Source organism: Corvus kubaryi, unplaced genomic scaffold, assembly GCF_017639235.1.
Source record: "Corvus kubaryi isolate FWS band 111438036 unplaced genomic scaffold, C.kubaryi_AGA036_p1.0 69, whole genome shotgun sequence".
Lineage (NCBI taxonomy): Eukaryota > Metazoa > Chordata > Aves > Passeriformes > Corvidae > Corvus > Corvus kubaryi.
Window position 1 is genome coordinate 3,755,216 of NW_024582057.1, and position 19,969 is coordinate 3,775,184.

General features: G+C 46.2%; 2 protein-coding genes across 2 annotated transcripts in view; one reads left to right on the plus strand and one right to left on the minus strand.

Moving 5' to 3' along the window:
• Window positions 1–10,468, plus strand: part of GMPR (guanosine monophosphate reductase) — a 42,554-nt gene extending 32,086 nt beyond the window's left edge. Inside the window, 2 exon segments of the mRNA XM_042049044.1 lie at window positions 5,540–5,609; window positions 5,611–10,468. Coding sequence (XP_041904978.1) covers window positions 5,540–5,609; window positions 5,611–5,721 — 181 coding nt within the window. The 3' untranslated portion in view covers window positions 5,722–10,468.
• Window positions 10,469–10,656: 188 nt separating this feature from the next.
• ATXN1 (ataxin 1) overlaps window positions 10,657–19,969 on the minus strand; it is a 166,806-nt gene continuing 157,493 nt past the window's right edge. Inside the window, 1 exon segment of the mRNA XM_042049043.1 lies at window positions 10,657–19,245. Coding sequence (XP_041904977.1) covers window positions 18,715–19,245 — 531 coding nt within the window. The 3' untranslated portion in view covers window positions 10,657–18,714.

Genomic DNA, 19,969 nt, shown 5'->3' on the forward strand with positions numbered 1-19,969 from the left:
AGCAGCTGCTAAATCCAGCACTGTAAATGTGCTGGGCATTGAAGGGGGATTTGAAACAGCATAAGGCTTTGCTTTGAATTGCTCTTATAGTAAAAGTTACAGGAAGTTTAATCACTTCCTAGTTAAGCTTATGGCAAGCTTGAACCAAAAGGGTTCTTAGTCAGCATTTGAAATGCTGGAAACCTCAAACTTGACCCAGACAGGTCAAGTCAGTGGGGTTCCTTTATATGCATTTAAAAAGCCCAGCTGTAAGTCTGTATTGGTGACCCAAATAAGCTGTTTTGTCTTTAAAAGAGCCTGAGCACTCACAGCCTGTTATTCTAGCAGTGGGGAGCTCAGTGTGCTCCGTCCCCTGCAGAATCAGACTGCTTGTCATTTAACTTCATCTTCTCAAAATTACACGTGATGGCTGGAGAACCTGAGCCTGCAGCAGTTACATTAAAACTGACAGGTAAGGTGAGATGGCTGTAGCAGGGGATGAAGTCATGAGAGTAATTGGTTTTGTAATGAATATGTCATGCTGATCCCATTTAATCTGTGTACGCAGTTTCATTACTCTTATGTCATTTATATATTGGCTTATTTTTACATTTTCACCTCCTTCCATGAGGAATATGGATCAGAGCTAGGGATTTCTGAAAGGCAGTTTTTATGTTTCTTTTGTGGGAGAAGAGAAATAAGGCAAGCAGGGACTGAGGCTGCATGCGGTATTGTTCAGTTTGAGCCAATTTGCTTTTGTTAACCCTTTTGAGATTTCACAGGTTTTGTGTGAACGCTGCAGTTCTATGGTGGCCACTCAGCAATTCACAGCTGCTACTAAGCTGGGTTTGGGCACTTCATATTAACTGCAGGGTGAAATTTTGGCCACAGAGACAGAATAGCACCAACTGCTGGCTGCTGCTTACCATCTTGTTGTGTATCCCAAATGATAGCCTGGAAGACCTACCCACAGTTCCTCCATTTCTTATATGCCCCACTCAAAAGATTGCCTCATGACAGGGCAGCCTCACCCCTTTATTCTGACCCACGTTTTGCTGGGCTGACAGAGCACCATCACGTCCTGCCTGCCAGGATTCCCACCCACCACACACATCCCTCCATGCAGCAGCCTTCAGCTGGCCAGGTGGGGCACCGCAGACTGGACCCTGGGAAAAAAGTCTGAAGCAAATGGTTCTCCCTTTCTATTCAGTGGCTGGCAAGAGTCAGAGTCACTGCTGAGAGCACCTGAGCACACCTTTTCCAGCAGCTGATGACAGAGCCTCAATTGCTCTGTCATCACCTTTCTTTCTGAGAAGGGGTTACTTTTGGGTCATAACTCCAGGAGAGATGTCAGAGCTGCAAAACCCACAGCAGTTCCTACTGACTTGGTTTTGCAGCTCTCTGCCAAGTGTGCCAGCTTTTGTGACAGCCCGTGTAATCCATTGTCATGGTTTATCCCGGCAGGCAGCTAAACACCACACAGGCGCTCGCTCACTCCACTCCCCAGTGGGATGGGAGAGAGAATTGGGGAAAAAACCCCAAAATTCATGGGTTGAGATAAAGACAGTTTAGTAGGACAGAAAGGAAGGGATGATAATAATAACAAGAGCATTAATAATATACAAAACAAGTGATACACAATTTTTCACCACTTGCCAACCAATGCCCAGCCAGTTCCTGAGCTGTGGCCCCAGGCAGCTTTCCACCCTAGTTTATATACTGAGCATGGTCCCACGTGGTATGGAGTATCCCTTTGGCCAGTTTGGCCTAGCTGTCCTGGCTGTGTCCTGTCCCAGCTTCTTGTTCCCCCCCAGCCTACTTGCTGGTGGGGTGGTGTGAGGAAGAGGAAAGTCCTTGACTTGCAGTAAGCACTGCTTGGCAGTAACTAAAACATTGGTGTATTACCAACATCATTTCCATCCTAAATCCAAAACACAGCACTGTACCAGCTACTAGGAAAAAAATGAACTACATTTTAGCTGAAGCCCAGGACATCCATGCGTGGCCTGTGTGTAGGCATTTGTTGCTGGCAAGAGTCTCTACTTGAGGATTTTTTACTTTGTTTTCTTTATTGCCAACTACTGCAAACTTCTAGTCTCTGCTGCGTAATTAACCAAACAGGTAAGTAAACACCTTTCCTCCCCCTTTTCCAGACTTCACTTAAGCCACACCTTTCTTCACCCTGCCATGTCTCAACTCCCCTTACTTTCACCACAGGCCACACTCAGTCAGTCTGAGCTCCTTCAGTGAGAAGGGGGTAGCACAGGACATTGTAGTCATGTGTGTAATAGTTTCTCTCTGCTACTCCTTCTTTTTGTGCCTGCTCTGCTGAGGGATGTCCACAGGACACAGTCTCTTTACAGCTGTCCCTGTTCTGGCATGAGTCACACAGGAACTGCAGTCCCTTTGGGAGTGCACATCTGTAGCATGGAGCACCTCCTTTCAAGGGTGCCTCCAGCTGCACCTCTCCTCAGGCATGTCCAGGTGTGTCTCCTCTCCCAGGGGCTGCTGCTGTTTCTTATATAGACTTGAGCAGAGGTGTCATGTGCTCCTCTGACTCGCTGAAAGTTTGGTGGCTCACACCATTTTTGGAGCCAGGTAGAGCCTTCTCTGGCATGATGCAGGTCATGGCCTTCTCCCACACAGGTCACACTGGCCACCCATGCCACCTGAACCCTGCCATGTTTGCCCAGCACTCCACCCATGTGGGCGCTCGTGGAAATCAGCTGGGTGCTCATCATATTGGGCATTCATGAGTGTACTAACAGGGTGTTTGGACATAAATAATTTGGGCATGCATGCATGCATGAACTGATTGAATGCTTATGCAAAAATTACTGTCCATTCATGCATTAATTAATTGGGCACTCATGCATTAATTTATTTAGTGCTCATGCATGAACTAATTTGGCACTCACACAAGAACACAGCAAGCCCAGCAATCTATGGCCTATACGTCACTCCTCTCCTCGGCAAGGCACATATCGAGGAACTCTTGGAACATTAATCCAGTGTGAACTCTTTTGATATCATCATCACAGTCTTAATGTACATAAGTTAAAAACTCCACTTTTCCTCTCTTTGGACCAGCCAATCACAGTCTTAATGTACATAAGTTAAAAACTCCACTTTTCCTCTCTTTGGACCAGCCAGTAGGGATTAATACTATAGCAGTACACTTACTAAAATGTCTCTCCTCCATCCTGAGCACTGTGTTAAAAAAGTTATCATCACAATTTTAGACCCATGTGGATACAGATCTCACCCCTGGGCCAGACTACAGCAGATAATAGTGCACCAATGTGTGCATACACATAGTAAAATTCCACCCACGCTTCCCTGGGGACCAGATGACGCCTTGGCTTGGTGTGTGCAACGCATTATCTCTTAAAAACCCCTTTCCTCTGGGGACAAGAATATTGGGGTTAATGTTAGCACAGCTTGAGTATATATTCATGACAAACTTCATCCCCTTATCCCCATGGACAAGACTACAGAGCTGATCTCACACTTCTCTTCTAGCGTGCTTCCCCCAGTACGGTATCTGCAGGTTACTCCTTGATCAACAGGACATCCCCCAGCTCATCAGGTGACACTTGGAGGAGCACTAGCACGTGTTCAGCTGTCAGAGCTTCGGGGCTGTGTCGTTAGGTGTTCACCACTTTTGTAGATTCTGGTCTCCAAAGCCTAAAGTGGCAGTCCACAGGCTCCAGCTTCCTAACACCACTGTAGCCACTGCAGGGACATCTCCCAGGGTAGTGGCTGTAACTGTCACCCATTTCTGAAATTTTGCACTGAAAAAAAGGACCACCAAGTGTTCATGCTCGTAGGAGCAATGCGCAACTTATGACCCACAGGATGCTCAAGCACGTATTAACAGGGAACTTACATTTGAACTGGTGGTGCATTCGTGCATCAGGTAATGAACTGAATGGGCAGTAATGCATGAATGCAGTAAACCCTGCACTCCTTACCCAGCACAGCATGCAGAGCTCTTCTGATGGCAGGATGTGGTAGAATTTGCATTGGTTTCCACAAACCCCTGTGAGACATGCACTGTCTCTCACAATCTTGCAGGTTTCCCGGAGCCTGAGCTCAATCTCCCAACTGACTGGAAGAGGTGGGCATGGCCAAAAGTCAGGAATAGGGGCATGAGTGTCATTTTGTGGGTCTGGCCTCTTCCTGCTGGCACTGGAGCTGAAAATGAAAGCCTGGGAACTCCCAGCAGTGCAGGCCATACAACAGAGCCCTAAGCCCTGTGCAGTCTGTGAGATGCCAGTGGCACATCCATCTTCCATTGGCCACTCACTGCAGTGTTTATTTCAGAGTTTCAAGAAAGAGTCAATTACTCATCAGATGTAGGGAGATTAATCATGGCTCCTTACTCACGTGGCATATCAACACTTCGCCTTTATTGTCTGCCTAGAGCTGTGACCTCGAATTTAAACTAACAGGGTGAAATACAGCCAGGCTCACACTGAAGTACTCCACATAGCAGCTGTTGCTGTTAATGATTCACAAATGGAACCTCCAAACAGGCGTGCCCTTTCTTGTACTGTCTCCTGGAAACTTTTTTAAGAAAGAAGGAAATAAAGCCACATTGAGAACAATGACAGACCCCTGCCATGATTTCTGCCTCCATTTTGTAGGGCAGAAGGAAAGTGTCTCCTTTTCCCTCCACATTTGTCTTAGACCCTCCCTTCCCAAGGCTTGCCTGTCCAGAGGAACCAGTGTGCCAGGCAGAACGAGCTCGCTCTAAAGCCTAGTGAGATCAGCTGCTGATTAAGGGTCTCTGCTACAGGAGGGATTGCTGAACATGGGGCTGGAGAAAGCTGGAGGAGGAGTGCAAGTTATTTGCCTGGATTCTTCCATCATGTAACTCTTCGGATGTGCTTTTTGGGAACAGTGCACTCTGTGCTGGCATGCATCAGCACTTGAGAGTATTCACAGCGCTGCTATTTTTCTGGCCTTTTTGCCTGGCTCTGAATTATGCTAGATCACCTTTTAGCTCCAAGGGACAGCTGTGCAGCAGGTTTCTGTAACAGGTTTCCCACTCTATCTCTCTGAGCTCTGGAGAATCACACTGGTAGGAGACAGCCAGAGCACTTCCATCTGTGTCTGATCGGTGATGTGGGACATAGCCCAGGGGCTGTGAAGCCTCTGTAGAGCTGTGCTGGGTGGTGCCTGCTGAGAACCAGCTCCAACATTTCTCTGTTTGAGTCTGGCCGTTCCTTACACTTTAAAACTTGCAGCTCTCACAGTCAAATTTTCCTTTCAATAAGGCTGGAAGTTTCACTTGCTTGTAGGCAGATGGTAGAGGGGAGGAAGGGGCAGATCTGTAAATAAACTCATGGGATATTGGAGCATCTGCAAGATCTGTCTGCTTCTAGTTTTCAGTGTTGGTGGTGAGTAGAACTGAGGAGTTTCAGTGCTTGAGAGCAACAAGCAGCAAAAGCAGCAAGCAGTAAAGCTGGGGGCACATTTGTAAACTGCAGCCTGCAGAGTATTAAGCTCCACATTGCTCCAGTAAACACACTCATGTTACTGATCTCTTCTCCAGGGCTTCGGAGGGCAAGACTGTGGAGGTACCATACAAGGGGGATGTGGAACACACCATCCTGGACATCCTCGGGGGGGCTGCGCTCCACCTGCACCTACGTGGGAGCTGCCAAACTCAAGGAGCTGAGCAAGAGAACGACGTTCATCCGGGTCACCCAGCAGCACAACGAGGTCTTCTCTTAGCCTAGGCTTGGGGGGCTGGAGAGAGGGGTGGGGGAGAAGAGCAGGAAGGGCTGCTCTTTTCCTTTGCTTTCTCCTCCATGTTGTGTTAGTGGCAAACTTCCCTCTCTCTCTCAGAATGGCAGTGTCGTAGCCTTTGAAGTGGCTATGGCTGGGATTTGGAAGGGGAAGGTCATGCTATTAACACAGTGCCATTGATTCAAAATGCAATAGCCTCATCTTTTATTGTTGTGCCTATTTTATTTTTTAATCAACATTTCTTAACCTGGTTTTTCCCCCCTCTGATAAATAGCTGCTGAAACCTCAGTTAACAAGGAATTGGCTTGTACAGACATGGCTGTTAACGCCTGCACACATTCACACATTCCCTTTTTTAAGACTGACCTGTCAGCTACCACCACTTTCTGGCAGTGCACCTTTCAGAAATTACAGGCTGGAAGAGAAAAAGATGCAAGAAATTACATGGAGAAATAAAAAAGCAAATTCTCTTAGTCTTTTTTTCTGGCCAAAGAATGGATGTTACGGCACAGCTGCCAGCCTGCAAAATGTCAGAGGTGGATGGTAGATGAGGCCTGGCTGCTGGTGACATGTGATGCTAAGAATGCCAGATCTCTGTCACTCTCAGTTCACAGGGCTGTTATTGCTGTTCTTACTTAAATCTCCCTATTCAATGGACTTGTCCCTTCAGAGAAGCTGGCACTGAATGTAGCAAAACCGTGCTGGCCCCCCTGTCCCCATCTGAGGAGATCATTCAGGTGAACACTTTTCAGAGCTTGCCTGCTTTATCATGAGTGCAGTTATTGAATTACCAGGGTTCCTGCTTTTACCTGGTCTCTGGGAACAGGTTTTTAAGACATTGAAGTTGTAACCCTGACAAGGGGGGGACGGTTCTTGCAGTCCTCCCTGTTCCCTTGCCTGCTCACATCCATTTAGCAAAGACATAAAAACGCTGTGCAGTGCATTGTCTGTGGCCAGGTGGAGGAGGCCAGACGGATCAAATTACCTTCTGGTTATGTGGTACCACTCCTTTGCAGTCCTTGACACCATGCAAAGCAAGAGAGAGCTTTTGGCAGAACAGCCCGATTGATTGCAAGACACTGTCAGGCTGAGATGAAGTTAAAACATTTGCTCTAACGGCAATAATGGAGACTCTGGGTAACACTTCAATAAAGTGTAATGGCCTGCTAATTAATTGATAAATCACAATGAAAATTTCTTTGGAAATACAGGTTGCATCCACATGAATACCACAGTAGCTCAATATGATAAATGATGTAAAAGTGAGCACCAATGAATTAATAATGCTTGGCCACTTACTTTAAACTGCTGCTGAGATCATAATGTGGCTGATGTTACTTCAGTACTTCAGAGTCTTATTTTCCCCTCCTGTAGACATCTGTGGAAAGAGGCAGGCTTCCTTTGAAAAGCAAAAAAGTGATCTGTAGGAAAAGGAATAGCAAAGAGAAACTCTAGAATTAAACTCATACGCTGGGCTGCTCAAAAAGCCATGCACAAGGATTGGTTCAATTGTCCATGCTGAGAAGCAAATCCAGGCCACAAGCTGATCCCTGGTGATTTTGAAGTGTGTTGTGCACATTAGAAAAAGCACAGGATATCTTCTAAATTGCCTGGTATTTTAAATGTCTTCCATTTAACATGCAGGGCATACTTCTTAATTGTGGGATGACTCCTTCCTCTGCTTTGGAAGTGGATAAGGGCTTGATGTGAGCACAGGTTATGCTTGTGCTGGCTGCAAGGACCATTTGTCCTGCCCACTTATCATAAAGAAACGTGAATGCAGATGAGAAGCAGGCCCTGTGAATCCAGGTGCTGATCTGTGTTCCCTCCAGCCTGGAAGCATCACGTTAAGAAAATGCCAGGCTTCTTCGCCACAAAAAGGCAGCGTAGGCCACCTACTGCTCTCAGCTGCACTGGGCCCAGAGCATGGGCAGTGTGACCTCTCTGCCTCAGTAAGGCTGTGGGACAGCCCTGCTCCTCTGCTTGTGTCATGGGAGGGGGAGGGGGTACAGAAGCAAACAGACACTTCTGACAGGAGTGGGGTGAGACTGCCCTGGCCCAGGCCTGACCACAGGTGTGTCTCCACACTGGTGCCTTCACACGTGGGAAGTGCAGCACTCTGCTGGTCTCATGCCCACTCTTGCTAGCGCTTTTCTACTTTTTTTAGCTACATTTCTAAGTGGAATTTAAGAAATACATATGCATATAAAAATATATATATTTGTAAACATTTTTTTTAAAAGATCACACGCACACCAAACCGAGCAGCTCCATGATGTCCTCAGACAGTTTCTTTTCCAAAGGGCAGGTGCTGGGGGCAAGGGGAGGCAGCCTCTCCACAACTGTGGAAAATGGGGCCATTCTTATACCTGCTTTCCTTCCCTTCCCCTCCTGCACATACCTCTGATCAGTCACTAATACAAGAGGGACAGGCTAATCTTAAGTTGTCCCCCAAATTCTTCAGGCTGTGAATGATATTGATCCCATGAATAGTGACTGATAAAGTTTTGATGTCAGGTATTTGGTTTTCTGCATAGCAGGTCTTCCCACTGTTTTGATAAGAAGCATGATTTCTTTCATTTTCTCCTCTCCGAAAGTGAGCAGGAGAGAAAAATGAGACGCATGAAGGCTGACCTGGCATGTCTGCATCTCGCCCAGTTATATGTGAATTTTGTTCAGGAAAACCCTCAGTTATGTCAGTGCTCACCATTGACACTGTACATGTGCAGCTCTGAGACAGGCTGGAAATTTTACAAAAAAAAGCAAACGCTTGAGTCCCCATTTAACACCTATTCCTGTGCTGCAGTAGGTGCCCTTATCTTCACTTAGCTCCAGGTCCTGTACCCTGCTCAAGCCTGCTGCCACTCCCACAAGGAACTGAGGCAGAGGGAGCTGGGAACACACTTTGTCTGGCAGGATGGTCCAAGTCAAGACCACAACCACTGACAAATGCCATGTACCATTTGTGGATCTACCTCACCTGCACATCTAACTGGGTTTTTTGTTATTTGGTGTTCTTCTGTGGGAAATGAAATTTGTAAGTGCTTAATAATGCTTGATGTTGAGTTATTCTGCATAACCAGGTCTTCTCTACCCCTACACCCCAACCCCATCCTGTCCAGAGGAATGCTGTGCATGTCACAGCCTGTGCTGTAGGCCAGGGCCATGCCTGCTTCCCCCAGACAGGCAATTGTTGAGCTCCCAAGGGCAATGTTGAGGTTCGGCCCACGGGCTCCACAGGGGTGCAGTTTAACACACCAAAGACCTACAAGTGGGGATGCTGAAAAGGGCAGCGTTACATCATTAAGCAATCCCTGCTGAGCGTGTCTGCCTGTGGCTTCTTGAAACTTAAGGACACCTCTAACATCCCTGGCACTCCCAGTCCTGCTCTGGGGTTGCCTTGCTGCAGCATGTTTTACAGGGTGGGCTCCTGCCTGCACAGCCTGGCTTGCTGGAACTCTCCTTGGGAGGGAAGGGCTTGGCACAGGAGCAGCCTTACTCGCTCCCCGGTGACTGTGGTGGCTTCGAGGAGTGCATGTGGACACCTCCTTGTAGGTGTGAGCAGTTGTTAAAGGGCTGGGCCTCAAGCCAGCATCGTGACAGATGCAAAACAAGCCACACAGGTCTCCTTTCTCTGGAAGAAACACATTCCATCTGCTCATTGGAACAGCCAGTCCCCATCGGCCATGGGGCAGGGGCTTTGGCTGTGCTTCCACGCAGCTTTCCTCTCCCTTAGGGCATAGTGGGGATGAATGTAGGATGGGGACACCCTGTAAATGTGGAGAGTTGTAAGCAGGGTCAGAAGAAGCCTCTGTTTGCCTTTGGAGGAGCTTTTCCCATACAAAATACGCCTGTCTCTTCCTTTCAGCTAGTCAATAGGAGGGGTGGAAAGGATGGGAATAAGGAAGAAATGCGGCAGCTGTTGGCCAAGCCCCACTGTGTTGGGACAGCTGCTTTCAGTCAAGGACAAGATGAGAGTTTAAAGCTTTTCTGAACCAAGCACTCCCTACTTTGTACCTATTGAACTCCACTCTCGTGACAGACTTGTTGCTACGGCTTTCTGCCAGTGTATGTACGGTGTCTATCCATCACCATCTCACATCCCCCACTAAGGGATGGTGCTGTTTAGTTGCTAATACCAGTTTTATACCAAAAATTCTTTTTTGGAGCCAGGAGGGCTTTTGCAACCAGTGCCAGGTTTGGCCTTGTGTAGAAGAGAGGGGGGAAAAAAAACCCAAGGCCCAAGAACAGCAGTTTGCCTTCTGCAGCAGCCAGGCCAGCACGTGGGAGTGGGCCAGCCCTTCCCTGCAGGCTGGGAGCTGCCAGGGGTGGTGGGGTTGAAGCATGTCTTGAGTGGATGCTGGCACAGCGCTGCACCCCTGACACAGGACAGACCACCCCCTGCAGCCTTCACTTCATTTGTGGTCACCCAGATGCTTAAGCAAGCCCTCCACAACATTTATTTGACCCAATGTTTACTGGCTGAAGTTTTCATACATAAATCAGCAGTTCAGAACTCCCTGGCATTGCCTGCGATAACTGTGAAGCGCTTCTGTGCAATTGGCCAAAAAGCTGATGGGCTTTTGGTGTTTCACTGCCCTGCTCGGCCTTGCTGAGATGGTGATGAGAGCACTGCCCCCCTTCCCTCTGCTGTGGCATCCGCGTGCGTGCGACCCAATCATCCCAACTGCTCCAAGGTTTTTGTTACACAATAAAGAGCTTCACTCTGACAGTCTGCAGAGCATTTTATGGCCACAGGTGGGAAGGTACAGGTGCCTTTTGGCATCGTTGCAAATAAAAGCAAACACTCAAATGCATTGCCAGGGCGGGGCTGGGGGAGGACGGGGCAGGGAAATAAATTGGGCAAGTTATGTCCCTAGGAAAGCTCTCTCCCCTTCAGTCATAAAAGACAAAACACACTTTTGCAATTGGCACTGTTATTTTATTAGTACGAGTATACTGAAACAATAAACTTGTACTGGTATACAGACAATTTCTTTAAAACAATTTTGTTCAAATTTTGAATCAAACATTGTTTTATTATAATAATGAAATAATTTCTACCTAGAAAACCTGCAAGCACCATCAAAGAAAGGGACCATAAAATTCAATAAACAGACGCGAGTGTATCCTACAAATAGACACACCACCATTAGAAAATAGAATATGAATTCTTCCATTTTTTTTAATATTTGTTTTAAAAAAGCTAGTGCAAGTACAATATTTTACACTGGAATTACAGAGAGTATGCACGCATATGGAAAAAAGTTCTCCTGTCACAATAAAAGCTCTTAACTATGTCTGTATGCACTTAAAATCTTCTCCTCTTTTCAATAAGGTGCAAAACGTTATTCCCTCCCTATTTCTCCTTTGTACTGGCCATGTCAGCTCAATTTCTCCCCAACACAAAGCTGCGATATCCCTTTTACTGGGCCTACACTAGGAACTACACTGGAAGTGTGATTTGCAATAACCCTCATTAGTAATACCAGACAAAAAAAAAAAGAATTACTTTAAAAACTACTGATGTCGAATGGTTGGACCTGACCCCGGCTCGGCCAAGCGCCGCTGCCAGCTGCTGCCGGGAGCGGTGACATAGCTAGTACAAAATGGTTTTCAGTAGCTCACCCAAACTGAAAAAGGTTGGGAAATTCCCCCTCCCCCACTTTTGTAACACTGCGAAAAGAACAGTGTTCAACAAGTTAATATATTATTAAAAAAAAAAAAAAAGGAGCAAATACATACATTAGTGAGTTTCAACATTAGCTGACTGTCGTGAAGAGTTGCATCTATGCCTTACCAGATTAGTAACTTTGCGAAGTGCCCGGCCTGACAGCCAGGCCAAACACACAGACCAAGCCACCCGCAGCCACCCCTGGCCCGTTTTTCCCCTCGGCTGCCCAGATCCAAACCCGATGGACTGGAACAAGAATTCTGCAGAGCTTGTTCAATGGGAGAGTACCTGGGTCCTGGACTTCTAAAGCAAATGCTAGGGTGGGATCCCCTCACCAGCGGGTGTGAAGGGGCAGAGCTACACTGCCCGCAGAGCCAGTGGTCCCACCCTGGCTCCACCCTGGCCAAGGATCTGGGCCCTGAAATTTCTGCCCATCACCAATCCCACAGTACAGCAAGGACAGCTTCAACAAGTGACTCTGTTCGCTGCAAACAACACTTCCAATGCACACCTGCTGCGTGGTCGAGGGAAAGGGCACAGGAGCTTTAACTGCTCAAAATAGAAACTAACAAAAAAGAAACAACCTTGGATGAAGCCTCCATAAAATCCTCAGTGGAAGACTTGAGTCCTTTCAGATAACAACAAGAAAAAAACCTACAGAAACCTTAGAGACAGTTACTGTATAAATACTACCTGTTGGCTGAATGCACTTCACCGTAACACAACTGGGGCTGGTTTCTGAGTGGCCAGGGGTCACTCGCACAGGGCAAGCATTCCTGCCCCATGTGCCTGCAAGAGCCGAAGCTTGGGTCACCTCTGGGGAGGGGGATGGGAGCACCCTGAAACTTTGCCTTCTCCACCCTGCCACCAGCTCCCAGCTGCCCAGCTCAATCTTTGGACAGGAAAAGGATCCTCTCTTCAGAAACTGCTTCAGGATCCTCTCCTTTTGGCTTCTGAAAAACATCAGTCTTGCCATTGGTCAAGACCATTACTGGAAACATGCTCTGTGTGACCAGCTGCTCCTGGCGCTCTGGCAGCAGTGGTGGGGGAGAGGGGCAGTGACAGGGGCTGGAAGGCCAGGTCGCCTTGGGTACCATTCTGCTGCTAGTGCTGGGCAAGAATACCTTGTTACAAGCACTTCTCGCTCAGGGTTATACTCTTTGGATTTCGTCTGGAACAGGAAGTGCTGAAAAAACGTGGAACAGCATCCCCAGAGAGAGAAGAGAATGGGACCAAAAGGCCTCAGGTGGAAACCATGCACGTTGTGCTCAGCTGGCAGCAGCTCTCAACCCGAGGGCTGCCAGCACCAGCAGAGTCCCCACACTCGGGCCAGCCGGGCCATGCCTGCCCAGGGCACGGCCAAGGCCTCCCTCAAAACTGGCCTTGACCTCTGGGCTGCCAGGGGCTCCCTCAGCGCAGGTGGAAGAGATTTAAAGCCAAAATACAACTGGAGAGTGAGACTCTAGTTCTGCACAGTAGCCACCCTTCGAAGTGCCCGGTAGCTGCACTCAAGAATTGCTGCTCCAAGGTGTATTTTCAGCACAGGAATAAACAGTGTGACTCCATTCCCCAGAAATGGGACCCATGTAACACGAACAGAAAATTAAGCACAGTTGTTCTTTAAGAGCCTTTTAAGTAGTAATTCTTCCTGGCCAGAGCCAATACAAATCAGATCATCTAGACATGACATATTCTATATACAAAAAACATGTAACTTTCAACCTTTCTCTGCTTTTGTATTTAAAAACTTTTTTTTTTTACAAACAAGGTATGAAACTCACTGTTCAAACAGAGCCATCTCTTTTTCAAACACTGAATGAATCATTCCAACATTCATTTTTCTTTTGTGCAATTTTTTAAAACATTACCTGTACTCCTCAATGTGAGTGCTTCAAAAAAAGTTTCTATTTTTAATAAGCTTCTCAAATTAGGTTTACATCAAAAAATATTCCCACAAGGTATAGTGCTACAAGAAAAGATCCTATCAGTAAAGGTAACACATCTGAAGCGAGGTCGTCTATGTAAAAGAAATTGAACTCTGGAGTAGAGGTGTGCAACGCGTTTGGAATTTCCCTATGGGCACAAAGCAAGGCTGTCCTCAGGACAGGGAATCAAGTGGACATGTAGGCATACACATAAAAAAAAATGCACACATAACTTCTTTGTGTGCAAACAGACACTTCTGCCTGGGTGTGTGTGTGCACATATGCATATCTGCATCAACAAATTCTCATTTTGCTATATATTACAGGATTTGGGGGAGTGGGAGGGTTGGAAAAACCAGAGAAAAGGAAATTACTGCCTCCACTCCCGTGGTACGTTCATTCCCCTTGCTTTTCACATCAGCACTGGCCAGAGCTCACAGTGGACTCTGCTGCTACCTGTGATGATGAGGAGGGAAGAAATGGAAACTGTATGACTGCATGTCCCATTCTGCCATTTGTCAAATTTCTGGGACAGCGAAAGTGTTTCAATGGGCCACATCCCCTCCACCTGCCCAAGGCTTTTGCCCTGGTGGACCTCGATATTTTTCCAGGTGCCTGATTAAAATCAGGATCTGGCCCTGACTGAACTACACTTCAATTTCACAAAGATTTATACATGTGCTTTATAGCAAGCCCCTGAGCAGCCTTGGGTGGCCAGCCCAGACCTCCCATGGGCACATGTATAAGTGTTTGCAGAACTGGGTCCCAGGACATGCAGAGCATTGCGCCAAGAGCCACTCTGAAATAACACTATTAGTGTTTAAAAAGATTGAGAATTCGCTCTCCTTGACACAAGCTTTTTTCTTTTTTAAGCAGTTGCAAGAATTAACAGAATTTCACTATTTCCTTTTTACTACTGGCAACACACTTTAAAGTAATATAAATCTCTGCAGAGAGTGTATTTTCATGATAACCAACAGCTACAGTTCATGCTGAGCCTGCTGCTTTTGTATTGCAATCTAAGTGAGATCTACAAAGTTTAAACCATGAGATGCAGGAAATCCAAACTTGTCTGTAACATTGTACATCCCTACTCCGGAGCAGTAAAAGTGCTGCTTCTGGTCACATCAGTGTACCACACATACGCCAGCCCCATCCCTGAGTAAAAGGTGTGAAAGGTTTCTAAATGTTCCTTGATTTAAGGGAAACGAGAGTAGTGATGTCACTTCCCCATGCTGAGAAAATGACGGGAACGACGGGTCGAACAAAGCGACAGTGGGATGAAGGAATTAAAGGAATGAAAAAAGGAACGTGTGTCCCTCCCCTCCTCCCGAGGTCTGCATCTTCGAGGGAAAGCAAGCCTAAGGGCAAGGTACAAAATGGTAAAATAGGTCAACAGCGACTCCGATTCGGGTTTCGACCAGAGGACTCGAGGTAAGTGACATCAAACTCAAATTTCCCACGATGTGGCCCAGACAAACTGAAACAATGCCTAAGTTGAACGCTATAAGGAACAGTCACTTTATATATATAGATATATAGATAGATGATAGATTGATAGATAGATTGATAGATAGATAGACAGACAGATAGATTTTTTTTTTTAGAAATCCCTATAAAGAGGTTCTTGTTTTATTTTTCTTTGCCCTGACTAATTTCTTGGTGATTGTATGCATTTTGTTGTAAACTAAAGAGGCCTGCTGCTACAAAAAGAAAGAAAGAAACAGACAGAAAGAAAACTACTGTTAGTTACTATTGTGAAGTGGCCGCCACGCAGAAGCAGAGGCTGAGCCTCCTCCTTCAGCTTCACCTCAGCATCCCTGTGCTTGCGAGTGGTATTGTGCCCCTGCCCTGGGGCTCGATGGCACTCCTGGGTCTGGGGATGCCCAAGGGATGCTCAGTGCCAGAGGGAGAGGCAAAGCCCCGCCTTGCAAAGACTTGGCCCCAGTGGGAGCCAGCTCCTGTGTGCGTGTGTCCAGGTGGAAGGTGGCGCTTGGCCATATGGTGGCGTGCCACCCTCTGCCTGGCTGCCATGTAGACATGAATACATCTCTTTTTTTTTGCTTTTTTTTCTTCCTGGATCTTTTTAAACATCAAATACAAAATAGGTTTGTGTTTCCCGGGGCAAGGGATCTTCTACCCTTAATATGGTGTGGGTTTTTTGGAGGGGGGAGGACAGGGAGGGACTTATTAACAGGGTTGGGGGAGGGGACAGGTAGAAAGAAAGAATTCCAAAGAGACAAAAGCAGGGGAGATCAGAAGTGGGTATGAGATCTAGCTAACACCGCACAGGTGAGTCTAAGTTGGCACGTAAAGTATTGCACATCCTACAAAAGCCAAAGCATGGAAGGGGACAATTGTTTGGAAAGAATTCCTCAGTCTGAAATACAAGCACAGAACTAATACATTCCTATTGCTCCAAATGTATTTTTTTATTATTATTAATTTTTCTTTTTTTTTAGTGTTAGTTGAATAGATCCAGTCAGTTTAATAGCCCCTGCTTCCTTATTAACCACAAATGTGTATGTGTATGGTTTTACTTGAGATTTCTTTTTTTTCCAAGTACACATGAAGTACAGAAATAGTGGTATGACTGTGAATTAAAATCTGTAATTCTTTCTATTCCTTTACCATCAAAGCTTAAAAAAAACCAGGAAACAAAACAAAACAATAAATTGCAAGTGCCCTGAGCAGAGTATATGGAAGATTAAGCAACTTCTCTGAGCAGAAATATTAACAAATAAGCACTAACTAAGCTGTGTGATTGTGAGAAGAAACCCACTCAGCTATTTGGTAGGCTGCCGAGAGGTTAATAAAATTCAAGGAAATTCAAAAAAAGTTTCAAGCTATTTTAAACGTATTTCAACTTTTTGGTGCACCCCAGAATATGGTATAAAAACAATTAGGTCTGGTGTGAGCTAAATTTCAAGTAACAAGTAACAAGAGTCAAAGATGGGGTTTGGGGTTAACATTTCTTCTCTTAAAGAAAAGCACTGTATTTCAGGGGAGAGGGAAAACAAGACTAAATATATTTGTTCACTTTAGGTTACCGTGTTTCTAATGATGGACTTTGATATCCTGTTCTCCCTGTGAGTACAGCTTCTTCAAAACTACTTGAAGGATGTGAACTCGCCAACCAAAAACGACGACACAAACACTTGCTCACGGAGGGCCCGAGTGCAATCCCACTGAAATCCCACTGGGATCTTTCAAGAGGCAGCGACAGGCTTTAGCACTCAGCCCCGGCATACTTCATACTCGCACCTCCCCGAGGCTTGTGCAGGAGGCTGGGTGCACAGCACCTCAGAGGATCCGGCCCTACCTGGGGAAAGAAAAGACTGAACGCATGAATCCCCCCCTCCTACTTGGTTTGTACCAAACTCTTGAAATGTCGCCTTTCCAATAGAAAACGATGCCATTAAAATAACAAATAATAACAATAATAATAATAATAAAATAACAATAGGTTTGTTTTCAAAACAAACAAACGCCTTGCTTACTTATAGAAATGGTTTTTTTTGTGGAAAATTCTCTCAGCAAGTCTGAAGAAAAATTCTCAGAGGTGTCCCGGTAGGACCTGGTTCTGTGTGGCCGATACGGTAGAAAGACCAAAAATGAACTCCAAAAGGAACGTAACCCTATGAAATGGCCTAGAGCGTAGGCAGGTTAGTGAGTAATTGCTACATTTGTTTATGCTCTTTCAGACCCCCCCACCCCACAACATTATTAGGTAAAAACTGCAGGAATACCACACAAATGATAAACTCAAGATGTGCAAATTGCAAGATTCTTTAAAGTCCATCTTTTTCAAAAACACTGGACAATGATTTTTTTTCCTCTTTCCTTTTTCCTTTCTCTTATTCTTTTTTTTATTATGTCAGCTCGCATATGCCTTTAACTCTTTCTCAAGCATTAAAGTTTAAAAAGTGCCTCCTATTAAGTAGTCCTTTGTGGACAATGACTGTCACATACTAGTTCAATAATTCACATTCATCCCTTTGAAACCACATTAAAACTTTCAGCATCTTGCCTGTGAGAAAACTTTACACAGTTGCATGTAGTTACAGTGTTGAAGAGATTTGTTTGTTTGTTGTTGTTGCTTTCCGAGCAGATTAAAGTGATATACAGTACATACTGAGTGTTAGACCAGGATGCTCAGCAATAAAGTGTGAACAGCATTTTAAGTGCTTAAAGACATTCTAGGTTCATCTTCAACAGCAGATTCCTGTGTCAACACACCGCAATTTGAAAGAAGTGGCACCAGTTGTCCATAACCATGAACTAAAACCAGTACTAGAGTTAAAGATCTGCAACCTAACTGCAAACGATGGATGCCTGTGATCTCAAAGGGGCAGTCTGCATCTACCTTGTGGAAGCAAATGTCAATGGCGTAACCCGGTCGATTTGTCTAACACTGCACAGAAACAGGAGTGAGCCTGAGCCAGGCGCATCCACAGAGCCAGAGGCCTCCTCACACACCCACGCACACCCACGCCACATGCACACACCCATCCCCCCCCGCCGTCAAGGAAAACCCTGCAGGGCGACCAGCGCAGGAGTCCATACAGCCTCCCCATCGCTGACTCCGGGCAATGGAACTGCACTAGCAAGCAGAAAGGAAATGTGGTGTGGCAGTTTGCTTTAGGAATAAAAATCAGTGCAGTCAGACCCCATGGGGGAAAAATATATATATACATATACACACACACAAATATATATATATATATATATATATGTATAGTAGAGCCTTGAGTAAGAGTTGGCTTGTTGTTGAAAACATCAGAGACTGTCTGATTCTTTTCAGTAACACACCCAAGGGTTGTGTCCTCAGCATCCACCTGGGGTGAGGAAACCTCATCGCCAACCCACCAGAGAGCAGCCGTCCCGCCCCGGGGATTGGCATGCACCCACGCACACACACACACACACCCACACACGCATCCCATGTTTGACACACACCTCTGCTACAGCTCCCTTCTCCTCACCTCTCCCCAAAAAAACTGGAACAGGAACCAAAACAACAAAACAAACACAAAAAAAAAACAGTGACAAAAAGAAAACAAAATCACAGCTGGACCCTGTCCTACACGAGGTGTTAGAAAACAGGAGCCATGACAACACATTCATTTCCACTAAGGGTGTGTGAAGCAGATACTGCCCCTTCTGTAGCTCTCGATAAACCTAGTCACTGACAAACACTTGTGGAAAAACATATGCACCAGTCTCCTGCATAATACCAGCTGCAACTATAACAACAAGGTTATAACATAAACCTAAAATAAGATGATAACATGTAAATACTGGGTTATTTAGTCTACAGTACAGTAATCTGGATAAAAATGACAAGGGATAGCCTAATTTCCTTTCCCCAAACAACTTTTACTTTCCTAGGTTGGATCGACCTTCAATGCAAATCTTAACCTCCTGAGGAATAAAAGAAGGCTTGGGAAGAGTCAAAGGTGGCTCCTCTTCTGATTTCTCTAGTTTTCGCGTTTCAGGGGCTGACCACCTCCTCTTCCTCGTTGCTGGGGGCTTGCTGGGTTCTGTTTTGGTGAGCAAAGGTGCTGCAGGCAATCCTATTTTGTCCGGAAACTTCAGTTCACCGTTCTCAGCTAACATCTGTGCACTTCCCTGATTAATCCCGTTTTCCTGCTCCGCATACCTGTGTCTACTTCCAGCTAGACTGTCATTCTTTGAATGCTTCAGCAAGATACTAGCTGAGTCCATGGGCTGGCCCTTTTTAATAGAGCCATTCTTCAGGTTCTTGAGCGTGAGCGATATGCAGACGTCCCCCACCGAGAGTTTGGAGCATGGCAAATCAAAGAGCTGGCTGGTTCTCTCAGGGCAGCAGGATGACCAGCCTTGTCCAAATACAAAAAAAGGGTATTCTACCAAGACTTCCACGCTGACCTGCAGAAAGAGAGGGGACAACACAGGGAGACAGAGGGAGAGAGAAGGGAGAGAATGAGATCACTCCATGAGCCCCCACACATGTACAGTGCTTGCCACAGGGGAGAGGAATAAAACTGGAATTGCAAAGGTGATACTCAGTTTCTGCAAAATCAGAACACTGGTCACCAGACTTCACGCCTGCCCTTGTCACCCAGCTGTTAACGCTTTCTCTGAGCTCAGCATTTCATAGCACAAAACTCAGCAGGAATCAAGCTTTACTTTTATCCAGCCACTCAGACAGGCACAAGAGCTAAAACAGCTTCGGTGTCTGGCAACCTGTTTCCCACCATCCCCTTCTGGTACCTAGAACCTGTAATTCAAATCTGAAGACCCTTTCCAACCAGAGGATGGCTCAAGAGAAGCTCTCAGTTCTGACACACGATTTCCTAAATGATCATGGGAATGTCATCCTGATCTCTGCCCGAACAAGCATTCACTTAGCAGCGTAGAAGGGTGAAGGCACTCTGATTGCCAGGGGAAGGCCATGAGCACGTACAGAGCTGTAGCCATAAGAGCGGCAAGTGGGAGTTGTAGCCGTAAGAGCAGCAAGTGAGAGCCGGCTTTCCCCCAGCAGTCTGTTACTAGTCCACTTTCTTCCCTTCTCACACCTGGTCTTCCACTCTGCTGCTGAGTTTACCTCCTGCACTTCCCCAGGGAGGTGGTCATCCCTCCTCCTCCTGTG